This window comes from Euprymna scolopes, chromosome 2 (assembly GCF_053919585.1).
Source record: "Euprymna scolopes isolate OS-2025 chromosome 2, ASM5391958v1, whole genome shotgun sequence".
NCBI lineage: Eukaryota > Metazoa > Mollusca > Cephalopoda > Sepiida > Sepiolidae > Euprymna > Euprymna scolopes.
In genome coordinates, this window is record NC_136483.1 from 35,948,397 (window position 1) to 35,971,052 (window position 22,656).

General features: G+C 33.9%; 1 protein-coding gene across 1 annotated transcript in view; it reads right to left on the reverse strand.

The window, feature by feature from the left end:
* LOC145291039 (uncharacterized) overlaps positions 1 to 18,410 on the reverse strand; it is a 132,555-nt gene extending 114,145 nt beyond the window's left edge. The window contains exon 1 of the mRNA XM_080136547.1: positions 17,947 to 18,410. Coding sequence (XP_079992673.1) covers positions 17,947 to 18,155 — 209 coding nt within the window. The 5' untranslated portion in view covers positions 18,156 to 18,410. The remainder of the gene's footprint in view (positions 1 to 17,946) is intronic.
* Between the last annotated feature and the right edge of the window lie 4,246 nt (positions 18,411 to 22,656).

Consider the following 22,656-nt stretch of genomic DNA (forward strand, 5'->3'; position numbering starts at 1 on the left):
GTTGGAAAGCTAATGACCTGAATTGTTTAGTGGGCTATATGACTTTTGCCCTTAAGGTCGCACATTACTGTTTTAAGAAGTGGGAATCATTTTCTATAGTAACTTAACGTAAAATGAGCACTCACTTTATGGCCACCTTGGATATGAAGTGGATGTTCATTTTATGCTTAAATTAATCATATGGAAAAGTGATCTACCACTTTCTAAATTCTTCGTATTTTTAAAACTACACTTTTCATTGGATTTTTAATGTTATTTTCAGCACCCTTGAAAACTTATAATAGTGGTAATTTTAAAGGATTTTTTGTGGGTGGAAAGATAGTGTACCTTTACCAATACTTCAATCATAGTCATTTGTTTTCCTAGTTTTGCATATGAATTACAAAATATCTGATATTTCCCCAAAACCTCTGGCCTTGATGGGGGGGGCAGGTAAAAAGTTGCTGCTGTGTTTTCAAATGATCGGAAATAGCAAGGAGAGACTTGATTCCAAATATTTCTCATATGTTAAATCGCCCCTCTTTGGTTTTGATACATAAAGTAATTTTACAATAAATAAGGTTTATTTGATAATGGGATATTCCTAATCATACCCTTTTTCTAAAAGAGGAGAGATACAAGATATGAGAAATATTTAAAACCAAGTCTTCTTTTGCTGTTATTTCAGATCATTTGAAACCATAGCAGCAAGTTTTAGTCTCCCCTCATCAAAGCCGGGGGTATATATATATATATATATATATATATATATATATATATATATATATATATATATATATATATATATAGACTTATATGTAATATACTGAGTTCTTGCAACTTTCACACAAAGCTAATTTATATTTATGTCAGTTTTCGTAGATATGTTTTGTATAGAAATTCATCCGATAAGTCTCGAAAATTGAAAAAATCCGGTCTTAAAAATAGTTTTTTTTTATCGATAAATTTAAATTATTTAATAAATAAGGAACCCGAAAAACTAAAAACAAATAAAAAATAGCGACGAATAAAAAAGTAAATTAATATATATAAAATAAAATAAATAAATAAATAAAAACAAAAAATAAAAACATTCATCAATAGGAAGTCGCGCGCAGCGAAGAAAGAACAACCATTAAAACAACATAGCATATAGGTAGTAGCGACGATAAGAATATAAATGTGCTTTAGATCAAAGCAGGAAAAGTAGCCGCCAGACTAATAGAATTCTAACACCCCCCAACTGCCAACAGCTTAATCGCATGAAACCGCACTTCCCCCCTCACACCCCTACTCTGAAAACTAGAAAACTAAAAAACAAATGAACATATACAAAACGAGAGATAAAAAATAACAAAATAAATAAAAATAACACTTGTCAAAAGGAAATTAAAGTCACCACCAATAAAAGATATACAACTATAAAACAACCTAAGATATGGTAAATTTTAAACCCAGGGCAATAAATAACCGCCAAGGTAAAATAATCACATAACGCCTCCCTTCGAATGACAGCTTAAACACCGGAAACCACATTCCCCCTTCCCCTTACCACACCTCCAAAAGAACCGTACTGCTCACATTCAGAAAGTATACACCCAAACTTTACCTGGAATTTAGATCGCACCCCAATAGTTGATAAAAACCAATGTAATCTTGACGCTCGTTTCAATATCAAATCTTTTTTTGGTTTTATCAAGTGTTGTCCATGAATTAGTACTCCACTGAAACATGTATGCACATATTTAACAATAATGTTTGTATAATAAACAGACTATATATATATATATATATATATATATATATATATATATATATATAGAGAGAGAGAGAGAGAGAGAGAGAGAGAGAGAGAGAGAGAGAACTTTTCTAACACTTTAAGATTAATTATACAGAGTGTGACTTACTAAAACTGAACAATACGTTTACACTGAAATCAAAGGCACAAATATGTTTTTATACAATGTCTTACAATTGCATACCCGTATGTATTACACAAAACTTCTAAAATAAATAATTAATCTTGCAAATATTTTTGCCCATGTGTTGTTTAATCTCATATCCAATTTTTAACTAGTTCTTCCTATATAATGCAAACTGCACAAAAATTAAGTCAACATTCGAACTGTTGTGAGGGCCAAAAAGTCTTTTTTAATTAATGTTACACTCGGTTTGTTGGAATAATAACTTGTGTTTATGAGGCGAAATAGTTTTGTCGTATAGACAAAGAGATTCGGTTGGTCTATCCCTCACTAATTTGACTTAGCCAAATTATAGAGGGATAAGCAAGATACTTGCAAGCAGATTTAATTTTCCAGTATTTTTTATAACAGATTGAAAACCCTCTAATGTTTAGCGATTGTTGCTAGGTTATAATGCTAGGTAATAAACTTACTTTCATATTCCAGCCTAGTCTTACAGCAAATCATCAAAGAATCTCAAATTAATGCTTTGTTTGGTAGGAAAAAGTATTCCATCACGTATAAAGACCAGTTTCAGTTATACCAAAGTAAGGAAACTGGATAAGATTCTATATACAAGGACTTTAAAGAGGTCGAATTAGTTTCTCCGTTTGGCAATGGGACAGAATGGGATGAATATTAAGCAACGTAAAGAAACAGAGCAGAAATAAATATCTAGTTTTTGGGGACTAGATAATAGACCTTCTTTTGAAAGACCCATGAAGATGTTGGATAATGCCGGCCGCAAAAGAGAATTCATAGAGGCGCATTAATGTGCTTGTTCATAATGCCATCAAAATTGTCAGCAATAATTTTCTATTTCCAAGAATTACACATGTACGTGTAACATTATCTGTACTAAATTTCTTGCTTTGTGCGTGTGTGTGTGTGTGTGTGTGCGTGCGTGTGTGTGTGTGTGTGTGTGTGTGTGTGTGTGTGTGTGTGTGTGTGCGCGCGTGTGTGTGTGCGCGTGTGTGTGTGTGTTATGTTTCTGTGTATAATATACATCGTATTTATACCAACTTTGTGGTCTGTTTTGTATTATTTTTTTTTTTACTTTTAGCTGAACTTACAGACACACACTATCAGACGTGTACCCTTTATAGAATATGTCTTGTTAATGCGCCTAAGTTAATGCGTTTTCATTTTCCCAGTCTCTCGAAATGAACGGCTATTTTAGTCAGAACGATCACGAATTTGGTCTATTCGCATTAGTATCAAATAATCCCATGATAATATAAATAATTGGCTTAACATAAAAGTTACCTGGCGGTGTACATTTACTTTTCATCATATCTCAGGTGATATTCTATTACGTTCTGCCAACAGACGTAATCAATCCGCGACCTGACTGTAACTGTTTATCTGCACGTTTATGAAAAATGAATACTTGCTTCCTCATTAAACGTTTACAGACTACATTTTTTTCACGGGTGGATTCAGATATTTCTTTCGAGGAAGAGAGGCACCTGTTTTGATTATTTATTTATTTATTTATTATTATTATTATTATTATTATTATTATTATTATTATTATTATTATTATTATTATTATTATTATTATTATTTTCATAGTTTTCACAATAAATTTTCTCCTTTTCACTTCTTGTAGAAATGTTATCATTAAATGAAATAAAAGTATACTTTGTGTAACATGGGCTATTCATTTTAACATTCGACCTACATGTTGCATGCAGAGGAAAAAAAAAAAGGAATGAAATTCCACTCTGGTTTAAAGGCATTCCTTGTTCATCTCGTCTGCCATGTAGTTAACAAAATCCTGCCGTTTCAGCACGGCCTTCAACAAAGTCTCTCGCCGCCACGGACCACACATTCATCGTTTGCCGATACTCGTTTTTTTTTTCCAGTCCTCCCACTTGGTGACTATTTTTCTCTCTGCTTTTTTCTCTTCTCTTCCTCCACTGTGACGTCACAGGCTCGGTCATTTGCATGTGTCATGCAGTTACTGCTGCTGCTGCTGCTGCTGCAAGCGCTAGCGGCTTTGTTACAATTGGATTAAATTGAAATTTTACTAATAAAAACTAATAATTTCTGTTAAAATAAAATTATTTTTCTAATAAATATGAGTATTTTAAATTAAAAAATTAAAAAAAAGAAAACAAACTAAATGTATTGATTGCAATGATGATATCGTATCATTTACATAGGTTCCAATAGCAAATGAAACTTCACATGATCTGTGATATTCAGAGAAACGTGGATGCACTTTATTTAATTTAGAAGCTTATTATTATTATTATTATTATTATTATTATTATTATTATTATTATTATTATTATTATTATTATTATTATTCTGGACGTTTACAGATTTGTTTAGATGAAGATATATAATTCCTATTATTTGGATAATTCAGAATACTTTTCTTATATTGAGTGTTATTTTCACAACGTTTCGATCGATGTAACCTCCGACCTTCTTCAGGATGTTTTCGCGAACTCGTGAATCTTTCTTCACGGAATTTCGAACGGAACACTTTATTTAATCCATGTTGTATTGTTGGTATCATAAAAGGGTACCGTTGTATGATCGTCTAAATGTTGCTGTCTATTTGTGATATATTCATATCTAATTGTTCATATGCAGTTGTGTGTGTGTGTGTGTGTGTGTGTGTGTGTGTGTGTGTGTGTGTGTGTGTGTGTGTGTGTGTGGTACATGTATTTTGGACATACCTTATCTTCATGCGTCGTTGATCTTGTCCACCTGGAATTCATCTTTTGTCTTGGAGGGGAGACTGGAAACCTGTTTTGGACGAATATTCATTCACTCCAAGACGATGAATTGGTTTTATATAGTTTTTATTCACCTTCCAGATGTTGATCGTAGAAGAATGGAAAGTGAATGTCTTTGCTTGCATGGTTCTTCAAGGTCTTATTTTCAGACACGTCAGCGTCCTCTCCCAGTGAAGGGGGGGACGACCTGTTAAACCGTCCGCTTTTCTTTACGTCTAAACCGACTCCAGCTAACTTGATTACGTGACTTACACGCAGATCCGATCAGCTTACCCTCACTTCCGGCAAAACGTGTCTACAGTATAATTTATCATATTTCTTTCTTATGTTCGACCTATTTCCTAACACTGTCCACCGTCACAATCACTTTTTTTTATTCTGATGGTCAGGTCAAACTCTTCACAAGCGTGAGAGAATCAGCTGATAAGCTATTAGAGCTCCTTCTTTTATGGGTTGTGGTAGCAGTATCGTCAGAAGCTCTTTGATGAGTACTGTGCGGACCTTGGTCTTGACTCTGAGCCGAGCAAAGTTTGAAAAGCTTGCCATCACTTCTGGTGTGTAGGTATATATCTCTGTTGAGTGTTTAAAGGAAAACTTCAGGAGGAGTGAGAAAAAGATGCTGAACAAGGTCGGGGCAAGTACACAACCATGCTTAGCTCTACTCTGGATTGAAAAGGGCTTAAAGGTGTACCGTCAAAGCTCGCAACACCCTGCATGTCCTCATGAAACGAGACGATGATGCTGGACTTGCGAAGGGAGCAACCGATCTTCTTCAAGAGTTTAAAAACGCTCTTTCTGCTGACCAGGTCAAATGCCTTGGTAAGGTCGATAAAGGCGATGTAGAGAGGCATATGTTGCTCGCGGTATTTCTTCTGGAGCTAACGAAGGGTGAAAAACATATCCATAGTAGATCTTATTCCTGAAGCCATACCGGGACTCTGGGTAGATGCGTTCTGTCATGACCGGAAGTCTGGCAAGAACCACCCTGGCAAAGACCTTGCCAACAATGCTCGCGATCTCCCTTATTTATATACAGGGTGATAGTCTTCGCGTTGCGCATATCCCGGGGCACCCTACTTTCTGCAAAGCATAAAAATGGTTAAGCAAAATATTGGTATTATTCTTAATTGAGTAATTATAATGTTTGCTTAATACTTACCTACAAGAGTTATGTATTTCGTCTTGATTGGAATTTTGAAGTTAATTTGAAACCACTTTAGTTATATTTTCAGAATTCGTAATTAAAATTAAATCTTCATGGACAGTTATTTCATTTACGTTATTTCCAAGAGGTTAGACATAGTATGGGTTTGATTAAAGTGTTGATTCTGTGGAATGAACTGGATTCGACCTTGAGACACTCAAAGTTTCAGTCAGAAACTACTTAGACACAGTCACCCATTTTGATTAGTATAATTCATAGCGGAAGTGACATATTTTCAAGTTCTATATACTCGTTTTAACTATGTAATGCAATCTACTTAAACTATTTATTTTGTATCAGATATATCACGAGTTTGTACCTGACGATTTACTCAAACAGTTACTATAACATTAACACGAAGTTTATGCGGCCTTTCTATATTCTTTCTATTTGAACAATTTCGATTATTAAGATTGAGAGTTAAGTCATTTTTAATTACTCGAATTTTACGTTTGGATTTATAATTAACTTATTTTCTTTGAAATCAGGATTATTTTAAAATTTTAAAATTTTTAAAATAACATTGATCTAAAAGGTATTGTTCCATGATAAATTTTGATAACAAATTTTCTACTCAAAAAATGATTTTAACTTTATTAATAAATTAATGCGTTTGCGGCTTTTGTCTGTATGTGAATATATGTATTATTCGGAGTTGACATTTACTTGCATCTAGGAACGAGAGCATGCTATGAGTTAAATAAAGGTTCCGTTCGAAATTCCGTGTAGATTCCCAAGTTCGACAGAAAGATTATCGAGTTCAACAAGCTACATCTGAAGAAGGTTGGAGGTTACATCGGCCAAAACGTTGTGAGAATAACATTCAAAAGGAGAACAGTACTGCGACTTATCCAAATAATCCCAGTCTTCTGCCATACTTTTCTTTATTTCGACAGTAGGCGTATCACGATTTACGATGTCTTTTTTTCACCTAATACAGAAAGATAAAAAGGAAAAGGAACTAAACAACGGAGAAGGAAAATGTATAGCTGATGACGCCTGCACCGTATCTCTACTCCCCCTCCACTACAATGTCACCTTGTATTCTTTGATTTATTACGCGTCTTTAGTTTTCAATTTTTCACTTATAAACTTAATACTAAGGAGCCTTTTTCTTACGTCACATTTTTTTTTTTTTGTTTTGCTTTGCTTGTTGGTAATTAGTGGGAGAATAACCGAAAGAAACTCTCGAGCTTCACGAAAGCGGATACATTCTTTTTTCAGATAAGATTATACAATTTGGTGAGATACGACCAAAATGACTTCTCCAAACTTTTCATGGCGTGATACCACGTGTTCTTATATATCACTACGTTGTCAAGGAAAACTCGATGCCAAGAGATATGTCGAAAGCTCAGTGGAAAGGAACTGATGGGCTGAGAGGATATGTGCCTTGGTTTTCAGCCTCCCCCTCCACCCCCGACTCTGTCTCACGATTGCTGATGATAAGAACCGCGCTTTTCTGTGGCTGATCGATCTAGATTAGATAAACTTGGCGCGTGGATATCAACAAACAATCCTGAGTGAATTGTCAACATTTTTTTTTCAAATATACTGATATTTTTATTAGCTTTCTGAAAATGCACAAGAAGTTTGTTAATCTAATGTTCTTCATCGCCTGTTGCCACAATTACTATCAGCTCAGATCAGCATTCAGTATTTTTGAACCACACACACACACACACACATACGCACACACACACACACACACACACACACACACATATATATATATATATATATATATATATGAAAGTTAAGTTTATATATTTGTATGTACAGTATTCACTCCTAAACGATGGGCTATGTTTAGTTAAATTTAATTTAATGCGAAGGAGGTAACAGGAGTTGTATTTATTACAAATCAAGAAAGAACGCTTCTCCAAATTTCAATTTCTTCTTAAGATCTCTTATTCTTATTCCTTAAAGTTTAGACATTCTCTAGAATCAACAGTTTTCCAGAAATTCAATATATTGGTCCTATTTTTCACTTGAATGATCAAACGATTCCAACTGACTGAAGTTAGCCATAATTCGTTCTTTGTTCGATGTTCGAATCCTCGTGGTCAATTTGTAATGAACAAACGTTAACTACATACTACTACTACTACTACTACTACTAATACTAATACTAATACTACTACTACTATTACAATAATTATGGCGTCCTCACACTGCATGTGGAGAAAGACCTGGATGTGAGTCGGTTTTCCTTAGTTCAAGGGAAATTACTCCGTCTAAACATACTTAAATCATTCATTGACATCTATGCTGATGACACGACCATCTACGGCAACACATCAAAGGCTGTAAATGACAAAGCTCTCTCTGATTCTCTCTCCTCTGATCTCGAGCGTGTGGTTCAGTGGGGGAAGATGTGGCTGGTTACCTTTAATGCATCCAAAACCAAACTCCTATCCTTACATCATCAACGCTCTGATCCCCATCTGGCTTCAATTGTGATGAATGGCTCTCGTCTGGGCGAGGCCCCGTGTTTTGACAAGCTTCTGGGTTTGACCTTTACTCCTGATCTGAAATGGAACACGTACATCAAGTCTGTTGCAAAGGTCGCTGGAAAGATGGTGGAATCCTTCTACCGCTCCAGAAGATATCTCACTACTGATGCAATTCTCTATCTATATAAAAGCCAAGTACGTCCAAGGATGGAATACTGTTGCCATATCTGGGCAGGAGCTGCTAAAAACAGCCTATCCTGCCTTGACAGAGTACAAAATAGACTTCGTGGCTTAGTGGGGGATGCCCTTTTCTCTCCCCCTGCAACCTCTCTCCCACAGAAGAGACGTTGCGAGCCTATCCTTGTTTTATCGTTATTTCCATGGCAGGTGCTCGTCTGAGCTCCAATCTCTAGTCCCCCCTCGCCAATCTTTCACGAAAAACACCCGTCTAGCTGAATCCACAGTGAAAATTTTCCCCTACTCTATATCTGTGCGTAAATCAAAACGCGGATTCCATGAACAAAGCTTCTTTCTTAGAACTGCACGCCTGTGGAACTCTGTTCCGTCTGTCTACTTCCCACCGGACTACAACTTGGATGTCTTCAAGTCCAATGTTAACAAATTACTAATGAACTGCCCCCTTAAGTAAACACTTCATCAAATCTCCACACTAACGTAATGTACTTGCAATAACCCTTATCCCTGAGTGGCTTCCGGGCCTTGATAAGTGATGATCACTGAGTAAAAAAAAAACAAAAAAAAACATGTATTACATATTTTACACCGTTCACTAATAGTTCAGAATTTCTTGCATTTTTATGTGGCATAGTCTTTTAAATACTTTGGTTTGTTTTTAGTTCTTTCACTACATCTGATGGTTTCTTTTACTGGGGTCTTATGCTGGGTATCCCCCATTCCATTTGTCATTCCTTTTTCACGAATCAAGCTACCTGGATTATTTGCACCGAGTTTAGCGTGATTACCCAGTCTGTCAAGATTTTGTTTCTTTTATTTGGGCGTATTCTTTCAATTTCCCAAGCTCTATCTGAGTTTGGCTCCATCCGTTTTTTTTTTTTTTACGTGGCTTACATGTCGCCTTACCACTGTCCCCAACTCTAGTTCAATTTCATATGACAGTGGACCTCTCCGTCTATTGCCCACTCGCTTTTTCCATCTTGATCTTCTATAAATTTCTTTGTCAAAAACTTATTCACCTTCTCTAAATTCTCGTATAAAGACTTGTCATGATATTTTGTTTTGGATTTGTTGGTGTTTTTTTCATGCTCTCCTTCACTGTAGTTTTCTGTGGAATGATCCCATCCAAACCGTATTTATTTTTTGGTTCATTAATAATTTCGCCAGTGAAATATTAGTGATTGCTTTTGGTGTAAAGTTATAAGACAATAAAAAAAAACGGCTCAGTTTTGAACTTAAGGAGCCTTTCTTCATCCCTTTCCTAAAACCGCTCATATATTTTTTAGGCCAACCCATTTGAAGATGGGTGTTTTGGTCATGTTGTGATATGCTGAATTATTTGTCTTGACATGAAGGCTTTGAAATTCTTCACCTACAAAAACGGTCGCATTGTCCGTTAAGATATTCTTGAATAAACCGTGAGTTGCAAAACATCTTTGTAGGTTTCACAGAATGGCGTTTGTAGTCGTTGAGTTTGATATATAGATGTCTAGTCATTTGCTTAAAGCATCCACTATTATCAGAAACATGTGACCTTTAAATGGGCCTGCATAATCTATGTGGAATTTGAACCATTCATCTTCAGGAATTTCCCAAGGATGTAACGGTGCGGTGACTCGCATTTGATTGGTGTGTTGGCACTCAACAATTTTTCACTTTAAATTATATTTACCTGGTCTAATTTTGGCTACCAAAAATAAGTTCCGCTCAGTTTTTTATTTTTACACTTCCTAGATGTCCATCATGGAGTTCCTCTATGAGTTCTTTTCGTCTTTGTATGAGTACTACTACTCGACTCCCCAACACTAACCATTCTTCCATAATTTCCAATTTATGTCTTCTATTGAAGTAATGGTGCCAATCTTCTGTAATCGGACACTTGTCTGGTCATTCATTTTTTACATAGTCCAGCAACTGGACTGATTTCAACCCAGAGAATAACTTTATGTACATGAAAATGCTTTTATGAGTATTGACGGTCGTTAATATCCTTGATTTTTCAAACATTAATAATTGCTGGGAAGCTTGGCTTAAATCTAACTTGGTATAGGATTCGCCTCCCCCTGAATGTTGTGAACAGATTTTCTGTTTTCAGTATCAGATAATTATCCAATTTAGTGACCGGATTGATTGTCATTTTATAGTCACTACAAGTATGCACGGACTGATCCGATTTAAAAATGGGTAACATTGGTGTAGCCCATTCAGAAAATTCAACTGGTGGAATTGTTGCTTCTTTTTGCAGTCTCTTTAATTCATCTTCTATTTTATTTTTTAGCATATAGGGTACTGACTTTGGTTTGAAATTCTTGGATTTTTCCTCTGAGTCTACATACAAAGTGGCATACGTTCCTTTCACTTGACTTAACTTCACATCGAATACAATCTCATACTTTGCTAATATTTCTTTCAGTTTGTCTTGGGCTGCTTTTTTCACTGTCTGCACCTTTAAAATCTCCTTCCATGGCAAATTCATGTATTGCAGCCAGTTTTTGCCAAGGAGTGTGGGTGAATCCCCTTTCACCACAATTAACGGTAATTCCTGCCGACGACTCGTTTGTCTTATCACATGGATGGAAATTTCCCGTATTAGACTTAAGACGTAGTATTGTGGGTTGGATATCTACATAATAGGGGTCCATTTTTTCCATTAGCACTCTGATTCTATTTATAATATAGACTTCCTCAGAATTATCCGAACCCGTGCCTCCCACTTCTCAGTGAATTCTTTTTCTTTATAAGTATATCGGCGGGTTTCTTTTTCATATTTAATTTAAAACATTTATTTGCTATGTGTCCGCGGTTACCCGGCGTTGTCCGGGGAATCGTAATATTGGTCTCCTCATTATTTTTTATAGGTTTATGAGTAATTACAAGATTTACGAAGGTTATTCATGAAAAATTAAGGAAAACCACAACCTAAATATCTAAAACAATGATGGAAACAAACAGGGACAAATCAGAAAAACAAAAGAAAACAAAATTAAAAAACTAACAAACGTCTAAAATTAAAAAGCACCTAACAAAAGTTAGTTTTCCTCAAAGAATGTCAAAATACATCAAAGTGAAAAAATATCAACCAAAGTGAAATATGACGCGTATGTTTGAAAATGTTAATTAAAGATTGCAGCACAAACGAACCACACATACAAACAAAAACAAAACACATATACCTATACATATGATTACAAATAACTGCGAGCTTAAACACTTACGTACGTGCACATGCGCTATCATTCACAAATTCATGATTCATGCGCATATGTTTAACTGTCTTTAGATTTCTGCTACTTCGCATGTTAATTCCTCCCTGGCCTTTACCCCCTACCTTTTGCTTCTGTTATCTTGTAATGTAGCCAAGGGTCATAACACATATGTACCCATTATTTGACATTAAATATAGGCAATCAGACTTAGTAAAATAAGTCTCATGAAAGATAACGGGCAGGTAGTCTAATATTTCTAGTGCACTGGGATGTGTAGCCATTCTATGGAAAACAACATACATTTCATGTGAAGGATGACAATATAGTTGAATTGAGAAATGTTGATAGGTTTGCATATTTACATTTAATCACGTTTAATATGCATAAAAAATAATGTATATTAACAAGAGATTAATATAGTAGTTTAAAAATGTTATTCAATTAAAAAAAAATGTGTGACTTATTTGTATATGTATGCATAGCAGCAGTGTTAAACTATCACCAACCACAAAAGAATTAATGGGAAACTTGGTGATTTTTATTGATTAAGAGTGTCTCAATATTTTAGACTTGTTGATGCTAAAAGCAAAATATCATCAAGATGATTTTCAGTCAATTTGGTTCTCAAATTGTTCTTAGTTTGCTTCAAATTAAAAAAAAAAAAACATTAATTGGTACTTCCAAACAAAGATGGCATCTTTCTTGCATTGGTTACTAATTTGAAATCTTTTCCACTTAGAAAAATATATCGTGGATAAAAAAATCAATTAATGAAATATCTTCGGAAATATGTTTTGATGTTAATAGGTCGTCGTCATTTCTATCAATTCCATTTGAAAAAATTCAGATACTGTATCCACCTCAACATCAAACGTTGCAGCAAAATAAAAATAAAAAATAGAAAGCATTTTTTTCCAGCAAAACGTGATATAATTTCGTTTAGCAAATCTTGGAATACATTCACAAATAGTCCACAATCCTGTGCTTTCCTTGCTTGGTATGCTTGTAAAGATTTTTAGAGGCAATATGACTCGTGACTTCTGGAAAATCTACAACAGTGTAGTAAATAATGGGCAATAAACAATTCCCCCACTAACCACCAATCAAGAGGTTGTTTGTTCAGCAACCGAGAAGGCTAACATGCTTGCCACTCGGTTTATCCTCAAACTTCACACTGGACCCTTCCAACCACCCCCTATCTGACTTTCCTTTGCGTACAGATGCCACGCTAGACGATCTGAAAATCATCCCTGCTCAGGTGCATGCTATCATTAAAAAAACCTTGACACTTCAAAAGCATGTGGACCCGATCTCATCCCAGCTGTGCTATTAAAAAAGTTCTCTGCCGAAGTAGCTCCAGTTCTCTCCAAACTCTACAACAAATGTCTTTATGAATCTTGCTTTCCGGGCTGTTGGAAAACTGCTTCTGTGGTACCAATATTCAAGAATGCTGGCGAAAGAACTGACCCATTAAATTATCGCCCCATTAGCCTCCCACTTTTCGCCAAAATATTTGAGACCATAATTAACCATTCTCTAGTCCATTACCTTACAAATGCTAAACTTCTGACTGGCCAACAATATGAATTAAGACAAGCCCGTTCCACAGCAGACATCCTAACTGTAATATCTGAACATACATACCATCCACTGGACAAAGCGGGGGAGGGCAGAGCGGTAGCTCTAGATATATCTAAGGCTAAAGATAGGGTATGGCATGAGGGTCTCCTCAGGAAAATTAGATCATACGGTATCACTGGTAGAATACTTAACATAATTAAATCCTTCTTAGATAAGAGAAAAATCCAGGTTTTCCTCGACGGTCGTACATCTAAACAATATGATATAAATGCGGGAGTGCCTCAAGGGTCTATCCTTGGACTTCTATTGTTCCTAATATTTATAAATAACCTCCCCGACAAAATTGCCTCTGAGATGGGTATATATGCTGATGACACCACACTCTATAACAAGCACGACAGGAAAACAAATGAACACATATCTAAAGAAATGGCAAAAACACTAGAGGATGACCTCCAATCTGTAGTGGAATGGGGACATAAATAGATGGTCACATTCAATACCGCCAAGAGTAAACTGGTTTTCTTCAATAATTACAAGAAACCTTCTCTGCCGCCAATAACAATGGCCAGTGACTCTTTATCTGAGAGTACATCTGTCAAACTGCTTGGCGTAACGTTCACAGGAAACATGAGTTGGAACAATTACATTGAAAGCATTGCCAAGGCCGCTGTGAAGAATGTAGGCGCTCTCTAGCGTGCTAGAAAACTACTAACACCCGAAAGTATCCTGTACCTCTATAAAGCCACCAATCGCCCATGTATGAAGTATTGCTGTCACATTTGGGCTAGTGCATCTGCTACTAGTCTCTCGCTCCTAGACAAGGTTCAAAAGAGAGTCGCCAATCTGATAGGCCCTGAACTATCATCTAAGCTTCAGCCTCTGTCCCATCGACGGAATGTTGCATCCCTCTGCCTGTTCTACAAGTATTTTAATGGTGAATGCTCTGGCGAACTGCAGACACTTATGCCTCCACGACGTAGACACCCTCGACAAACCCGACAGGCAACTAAATCCCACCCCCACGCAGTAGAGATCCCTAGATGTAAAAGATCTTTCTATTCCAGTAGTTTCTTCCCCAGAACCGCTAAATTCTGGAATTCCATTCCAGGTCCCTGCTTCCCCAACTGTACTGACATGCAGAAGTTCAAGTGTAACGTGAACCGACATCTTGCTGCCCAACTCCCTACATAGTACCCCAGTAGTTGTTGCCCCTGATAGTAGCCCCCTACACCAAAGTGGCAATTTGCCTTGTTTGGGGTGAAAATGTAATAAAAAAAAAACATGATTATACATCTTATTTATAGGTTGGGTTTTACTTTGAAGCAGTAAATTTAAATGATTCAAATGGGTCACTATATGCACAATGAATGCTAAAGTTGTGAGCTTCTCAGAATCTTGAAAATGTGAACTATCCATATTGTTTTAGAAAAATATCGTCACATCTTTTATAAGGAAAGAACTCATTTTAATATCGGTCCTCGACTAGGTTAGGGTATATAACAGAAATACGCAACGTCACAATATTCTGCCTCAGTATCAAACAAAAATTGTTTGAATTGTCTATGATTCAATCCACGAGATAGAATCAGATTCACAGTTTTCACGACATTCATAACGTAAACTTCAAGGATTTGGGACACAATGCCTCTTGATGGATAATGCAATGATTTTTTACAGTTTATGAGTAATTACAAGGTTTTCTATCTATTTTTATGTAGTATTGTAACAAAACAATCTCTCTCTTTTTCTCTTTCTCGCTTTCTCTCTCTTTATGTATATGTACATACATATATATGTATGTGTGTGTCATTTTTTTTTACAGACTTGAAACTTGGTATATATGGAATTTAGATATGTGGCATGAATTCGATTTGGTTTGGAGCCGGTAAACGTAGTTGCTAAGGGACAAAATTGAAGAAAAGAACATGGAACAAGGCAGGCATAAGTCGACTTAAAGTGCTTCTCATTTATATGTTAAAACCTATTAATTTTTTTTCTGTTGTTTGCTCAAGTGGCAAGAGATAATGCAGCAGCGCTATATGTTTTAATTTTAATTTTAGCTGATGGTACCAAAGTCATATTTTTATTTTTTATTTTTTTAACTTTTGAAATCATTACTATATATTAGGTACAATATAGTGATCAATAAAGTATTGACTCTATAATAATAAATGGGAAATATCATATTTCAGCATATTTTACGATCGAGTCACGTCGGGCTGTCACTACTATATATTGGGTACAATCTAATAAGAACTTATAAAGAATTGGCTCTCTAATAATAAATACAAAATTTTCAAAAGTTAATATATCATATTTAAGCGAGAGGCCTGCTAGTATATATATATATATATATATATATATATATATATATATATATATATATATATATATATATATATATATATATAAGTAGCTTTGTCTGTCTTTGATACAACGTCTAGGACCACTCGGCCATATGTCACTAGGACTAGTGACATATGACCGAGTGGTCCTAGACGTTGTATCAAAGTTTACAGTTACCCAAAGGTGCTAAGTTCAATCCTGAACGAAGGCAGTGAAAAGTAACATTCAAAACAGAGAATCAGCAACTATGTCCCAGAGCCTAGCTGGAGTCCGAACAGGGTACCCCCGTAATAATAATAAAGGGTTGGGTTCGAGACTCCTAACAAACGGTTCCCCAGTTCGATACAAAACACCCGATGAAGGCCGGAGGACAAAACGGCCGAAACGTTGTGACTATAACAACCAAGATGAGGAAGTCAGTCCGACAATCTCAATATATATATATATATATATATATATATATATATATATATTCATTCATGAGTGATTTCTTTTATAAAAGATGAAATTGCCCGATTGTTGAAAAAGTGGTTCAAGCAAACGAGCGAAGAAGAACGCTCGGATTGTCCACATAGTTATATACGCACGCACGCACACAGACACACACACAGACACACACACTCTCATATATATACATATATATATATATATATATATATATATATATATATATATATATACACACATATACGTACATATATTAATATATATATATATATATATATATATAAGTACATATATAAATATATGTCTCACAAGTAGGAATTTAATACTTGCTAAGGATGTCATCATGACAAGCTAATCTAGCGAGCAACCAGCAATAGAACCTTCTGAATATGAGACAATATATAAATATTTTCATAGCCAGACAACTTCGAAGCTCACAAGAGCTATAACAGCCAACAAATCTTTATGTGTCTAACTGATGTGTCCAAATGTGGACTTCCGGTTTGTTGGTTGTCATGGCTCTTGTGAGCTGCGACGTTTTCTAGCTGTGGAAATAATATATATACATATAATTCCAAGTAATATTTTCCAGGAGTGAAACAACCAATGAAATTTTTATGCTGTTAATGCAACATTGCTCATAACTGAAGTATGGAAAGATATAATTTTTATTTGTTTCACATAAGCATTTATATGTAGCTACACATTCATGAGCATGCTTCGGGCAGCTAGTTGCAAGTAACTAGAGCCATCTCCAGGCGATATTGCTTTTACAAAAATCTCTTTTATATAAGCAATATCGCCTTAAGAGGTCCCTAGTAATTTGTAACTGGTGCCCGAAATATGCTTATGAATGTGTAGCGACATATAAATGCTTATGCAAAACAAATAAATATATAGATATAGATATATGTGTGTGCATATATATATATATACATATATTTATTCATCTATACATTCACTATACATTCATGTGTAAATATACACACACACACATATATATATATGCACCCATATGCACATATGTAAAAACATTCATATATCCATGTATACACAAACATGTTGTATTTAGTCAGCATTCTTTCATTCAAAAAAACATCGTTAATAACAGAATTTAACAGTTTAATTATAACTTTTATTTATTAATTTTTCTGATAATAAAATAAAAAAAATTGTTTAAATAATGTAGGTTCCATATTTATCACGCACGTTTTTATGCTTTATCTTATAATCGCCAGATCACACGCACACACACACACACACACACACACACATACACACACACACACACACATATATATATATATATATATTGCTGTGGAAATATGATATTTTCGATTATATTTCACTTTTTATACATACAAAACCTTAGTTTATGAAAGCTCAATGTGATTACAGAGCATATACATATATATGTATATATACGTATACACACATATACACTTACATATATATATATATATATGTGTGTGTGTGTGTGTGTGTGTGTGCATATATACGCATTTACATATATATATACATTTACATATACACATATATTTACACATATATATATATATATACATATACGCATATATATACATATACACATGCATATATATACATATACACATGCACATATATATACATATACACATGCATATATATATATACATATACACATGTATTTATATTTATATTTTTATATATATATATATATATATGTATTATGTATGTGTGTGTGTATACATAAGCAAAGTAACATATTATTTAAAGAAAGAGAGAGAGAGAGAGAGAGAGAGAGAGAGAGAGAGAGAGAGAGAACAAAGTACTCACTTTCTCATGATTGAGCATTCCGGATGGAAAAGAAATCGTACGCCATGCAAAGTACTGTTTTGTGTAAACTCCTGAACGGTTTCGATTTCATGTATAATTTCCTTGCACATACAAAAGTCATTTTTCGCCGGCTTATTTTTTACGCTGGGTTCTTTCAGATAGACGAAAGAGTCGCGCGGTTCCGACGAGGTTGTATACTGGACGGACATCTTTGTATTCTTGTATCAATTTTTAATATTTTATATCCACTAAGACAGAGACGCAAATGACTACCGACTCAACTGATGAACGCAGCGCAGCGTGGGATGCCGGCTTCCCTACCTCTTCTGCTACAGCTTTTTTTTTTTCTTTTACTTCGAGGCGGTTTCTGCCATTTTTTTCTTAGCTTGGCCCTTATCGATGTGGCCAACAAGCTGTCTCGTTGACTACTGTCTTACAGTAGCAATACCTAAACGCCATCTCTCTTTATCCTAAATAAGTGTAAACTTACAGGCTGTTTAGTTGGTTGTATTTGTTGGTAATTATTTGGCTAAATAGTCACACCCATCGCGAACCAAACAGGAAAAGAAACGAAGGTGTTGTGTAGGGGGGGGGGTAGAAAATGGACTTAATAAAAAAAAGGACAATATTGTTACATACATTTTTTTTTCCGCACATTATTTTCAAGGCAAGTCCACGCTAACAGAAATAGATCACGTATGATTCCGTGCGTCCAAAAACGACCCGAACTTCAGGTGCGCGCTACTTGTCCCCGCCTCTTTGACGGACTTGGCCCTTTGGCCAAGATCATATTACTTTTGTGTAGTATCTGTTCCGGCAGATACTGCAATCAAAGACCATATGTGGGAGCAACACCACATATAAGACAATTGCGCTTGTGGCAATCAGTTATTGGTCAATGTAGGGGTAGGTGTATCAGAATTTTTGTAGGAATTTTTGACACCCCTAACACGAAACTGCAAATAAAATATAAAGAACTCGTAATTACTCTTTTAAAGTTGGGTTGTTTATTTTCTTTATGGATTATACTTCCAAAATAAACTATTAAAGTTGTATAAAAAGTAATAGAAATATATTTTTTTTAATAGTAATGAAATTAATTGAATGTTACGAGTTCAGTATTTTTCAATTTTTAAACTTTAAAAACCTATCAAAATTTTCCTATTGATTCTATTTTTACGATATTTTCAGGGTCAATGTGAAATTTTATGCTCTTTCCAATACATCGAATATAATATTTTAGACAAACGTTTTTTTTTAATTCACGCCGCCCTCCCATTTTCAAATGTCTATTAAAAAGTAAATAATTAATTTATGTACCGAGGTTTTATATATCACAAATTGAAGATAAAAGATTAATAAATAATATATTCAAATTTAAAACAAAAAAAAGTAGTGTTTTTTAGAAATTTACCTGTAAAGTCCGAAGTTTAAAACCTTTTTTTTAAAAAACCCACGTTGTTTGTTTGTTTTTTTTTTTAATGAAACTTTGGTCCTTGCCCCTTGAAAAAAAAAATTAGGGCTTGAATGACATTTTTCGAGGAGTTATAAGCTTCGAAAGATAGCGGGTGGAATTATTCAATAGTTTTCACGAAATTTCTGACACTGATAATGTAGGGGAAACCCTTCATAACAATTGTCACTATCCAGCTCCCCTACTCCCCGGGGAGCTGGTCCCCATTTCCTCAATATCTCCACATTAAAAAACGGCCTTGTGCCTAATTTGCTCAGTAGGGAAGCAAATAAATACACATTGGTTACTTCACCTCTAGAAATTATTAACCTGTTATATATATATTTCCGGATTGATTGATTGTCATGGCTCCTGTGAGCTGCGACATTGTTTGGCTACGGGAACAATTATTTATATATATATATATATATATATATATATATATATATATATATATATATATATATATATATATATATATATTAGATCCTATCGTGATAAGAGAATGCTCGATATTGTAGATAGAGCATTGATACAAGACAAGTTTAAATGGTGAAAAATAAAATTGAAGTTAAAAATATATGGTGTAGTAATAAAAAAATAAATTTCATAAAGAGCAGGATACAATTTTCAGGGCACAAAAATGTATACACACATACGCACACAGACACACATATACGTATATATACGTATATATAGTATACATACATATACATATACATATATAGTAAGTTTTGAAAATACAGTAAAACCCCAGGATACGGTGGCCCTAGAATACGTTTTTTCAGGTTTCGATGTGGAATACGATGATGCTCCGGTCCCTGGTTACGATATTTGCCTGCCTTACGTTGTTATAATGTTATTTGGTTATATATGTGTATTGTATACTGTACAGTATTTTGTTACTAATTTTTAATGCTGTATCGCGGGGTTCTACTGTATATATGTCACACTATACAGAATTGTTCGCGTTTCATGAAACTTGGAAAATTCTGTGTAACTTAACTTACTATCTAGCTCTACGTACATATTGAGCACTGTCGAAGTAAATACTAAAAAAATAGACACATATAAATGTATGTATTTATATAAAATACTACTACTACTACTACTACTAATAATAATAATAATAACAATAATAATAGTATATTTTTTCTTTATTACAGTTTTATCTGCTTAGTTAACGGTAATAAAAAATATATATTTGCTCTGCAATTGTATTGAGCACTTTCTTCAGGTTTTTACTAATTACCATTTTTGCTATATATATATATATATATATATATATATATATATATATATACATACATATATATATATGTATATATGTATATATATATATATATATATATATATATATGTATATATATACATACATATATATACATATATATATATATATATATATATATATATATATATATATATATAAGAACAAGTACTTAATAAAACATATTAAAAAACACTTTGAAAAAGAGTTAAAAACATATTTAATTTTAAAAAGGAAGCACAAAATAAGTGGTTAGTCCTTAATCTGCGGAGTTTCGAAGAAATACTTTCCTTCTCATCAGAGGGTAGGATTTAGCAAAATGCGGGATCGACGTTGCCAGCCTGTCTTTGTTTTATCGTTATTTCCATGGCAAGTGCTCGCCGGGCTCCAATCTCTGGTCCCTCCTCGCCAATCCTTCACGATAAACACCCGTCTAGCTAAAACCACTGTCAGTAATTTCCCCCACTGTGCCTAAATCAAAACGTAGATTCCATGAACATAGCTTCTTTCTGAGAAGTGCATGTGGAATTCTCTTCCGTTTGCCTGTTTTCCACCAGGCTATAACTTGGATGTCTTCAAGTCCAACATAAACAAATTCCTGATTAATCGCTCCCTTAAGTAAGACACTCTATCAAATCTCCAATACCAACTATTACTACGATATTATCCCATTGTATTGTACACAAAATAACCCTTATCCCCTAGTGGCTTCCAGGCCTTGATAAGCGGTGATACCCATGTAAAAAAAAAATGCCAAAAAATCACTTACCTATAAAAAAAACCAAAGCAATGGGTGCTTCCATTTTTCATTTATAAGAATTGTCCATATTTATATCTTATATTCCATGTATTTTTTAAATAAAAGGATTTTTTAAAGCAAGGGTCCCAGAAAATCGCATTTTTGCAACTCGTTATGCACCATTAGCTTAAAGCGGTGTTGCTTCTAATTTTCAACTTATCAAATATGGATACCTCAAAGGGACATAATTATTTCCAAAAAGTAAAAACAACACGTTAGACCAAATACATTTCAGAAGTAATCTCGATAGTAACTATATATGAAGGAACAAACATTTAATGTAATAATAACGACAAACACGTTTTTTTTTTGTTACTATAAGCATATTTTATTCCGTTTTTAAAAAAAATGAATGAATGTTTATGTATATACCAAAAATATTAAAAGAAAAATATTAAAAAAAAGTTGGTCCCAATGGGTACATGAAAATCGGCTCACATTTCAGTCATCAGTTTTTGCCGATAAAACAAAAAAACAGTCAACCAATTTTTTATTTTTTTTCTTCTCTGTAAGAAATACATGAGTTTTTGATTTAATATATTTTATTTCTTGTTTATGGAGTGAATTATTTTTCTTTAACATCTAAAAAAACATTAAATGAAATAGAAATAATTGTCGTAAGTAAACGAAACTTTTTGAACGATATAACACGATTATAAGGTTTCACTTAAAAAAAAATTCAACTTGTTTAAAAAAAAAGGTTTTAAACTTTGGACTTTACAGGTAAATTTGCAAATAACTGTGTTTTTTTTAAATTAGCTTATTTTATTTTTTATCTTTTATCTTCAATTTGTGATATATAAATTTGAGGTGAGAAAATGAATTATTTTTCTTTAACATCTAAAAAAACATTAAATGAAATAGAAATAATTGTCGTAAGTAAACGAAACTTTTTGAACGATATAACACGATTATAAGGTTTCACTTAAAAAAAAATTCAACTTGTTTAAAAAAAAGGTTTTAAACTTTGGACTTTACAGGTAAATTTGCAAATAACTGTGTTTTTTTTAAATTAGCTTATTTTATTTTTTATCTTTTATCTTCAATTTGTGATATATAAATTTGAGGTGAGAAAATGAATTATTTTCATTTTGATAATTTCAAAATGGGGGGGTAAATTTAAAAAAAAACTTGTCTAGAATATTATAATCGGTGTATTGGAAAGAGCATAAAATTTCACATTGAACC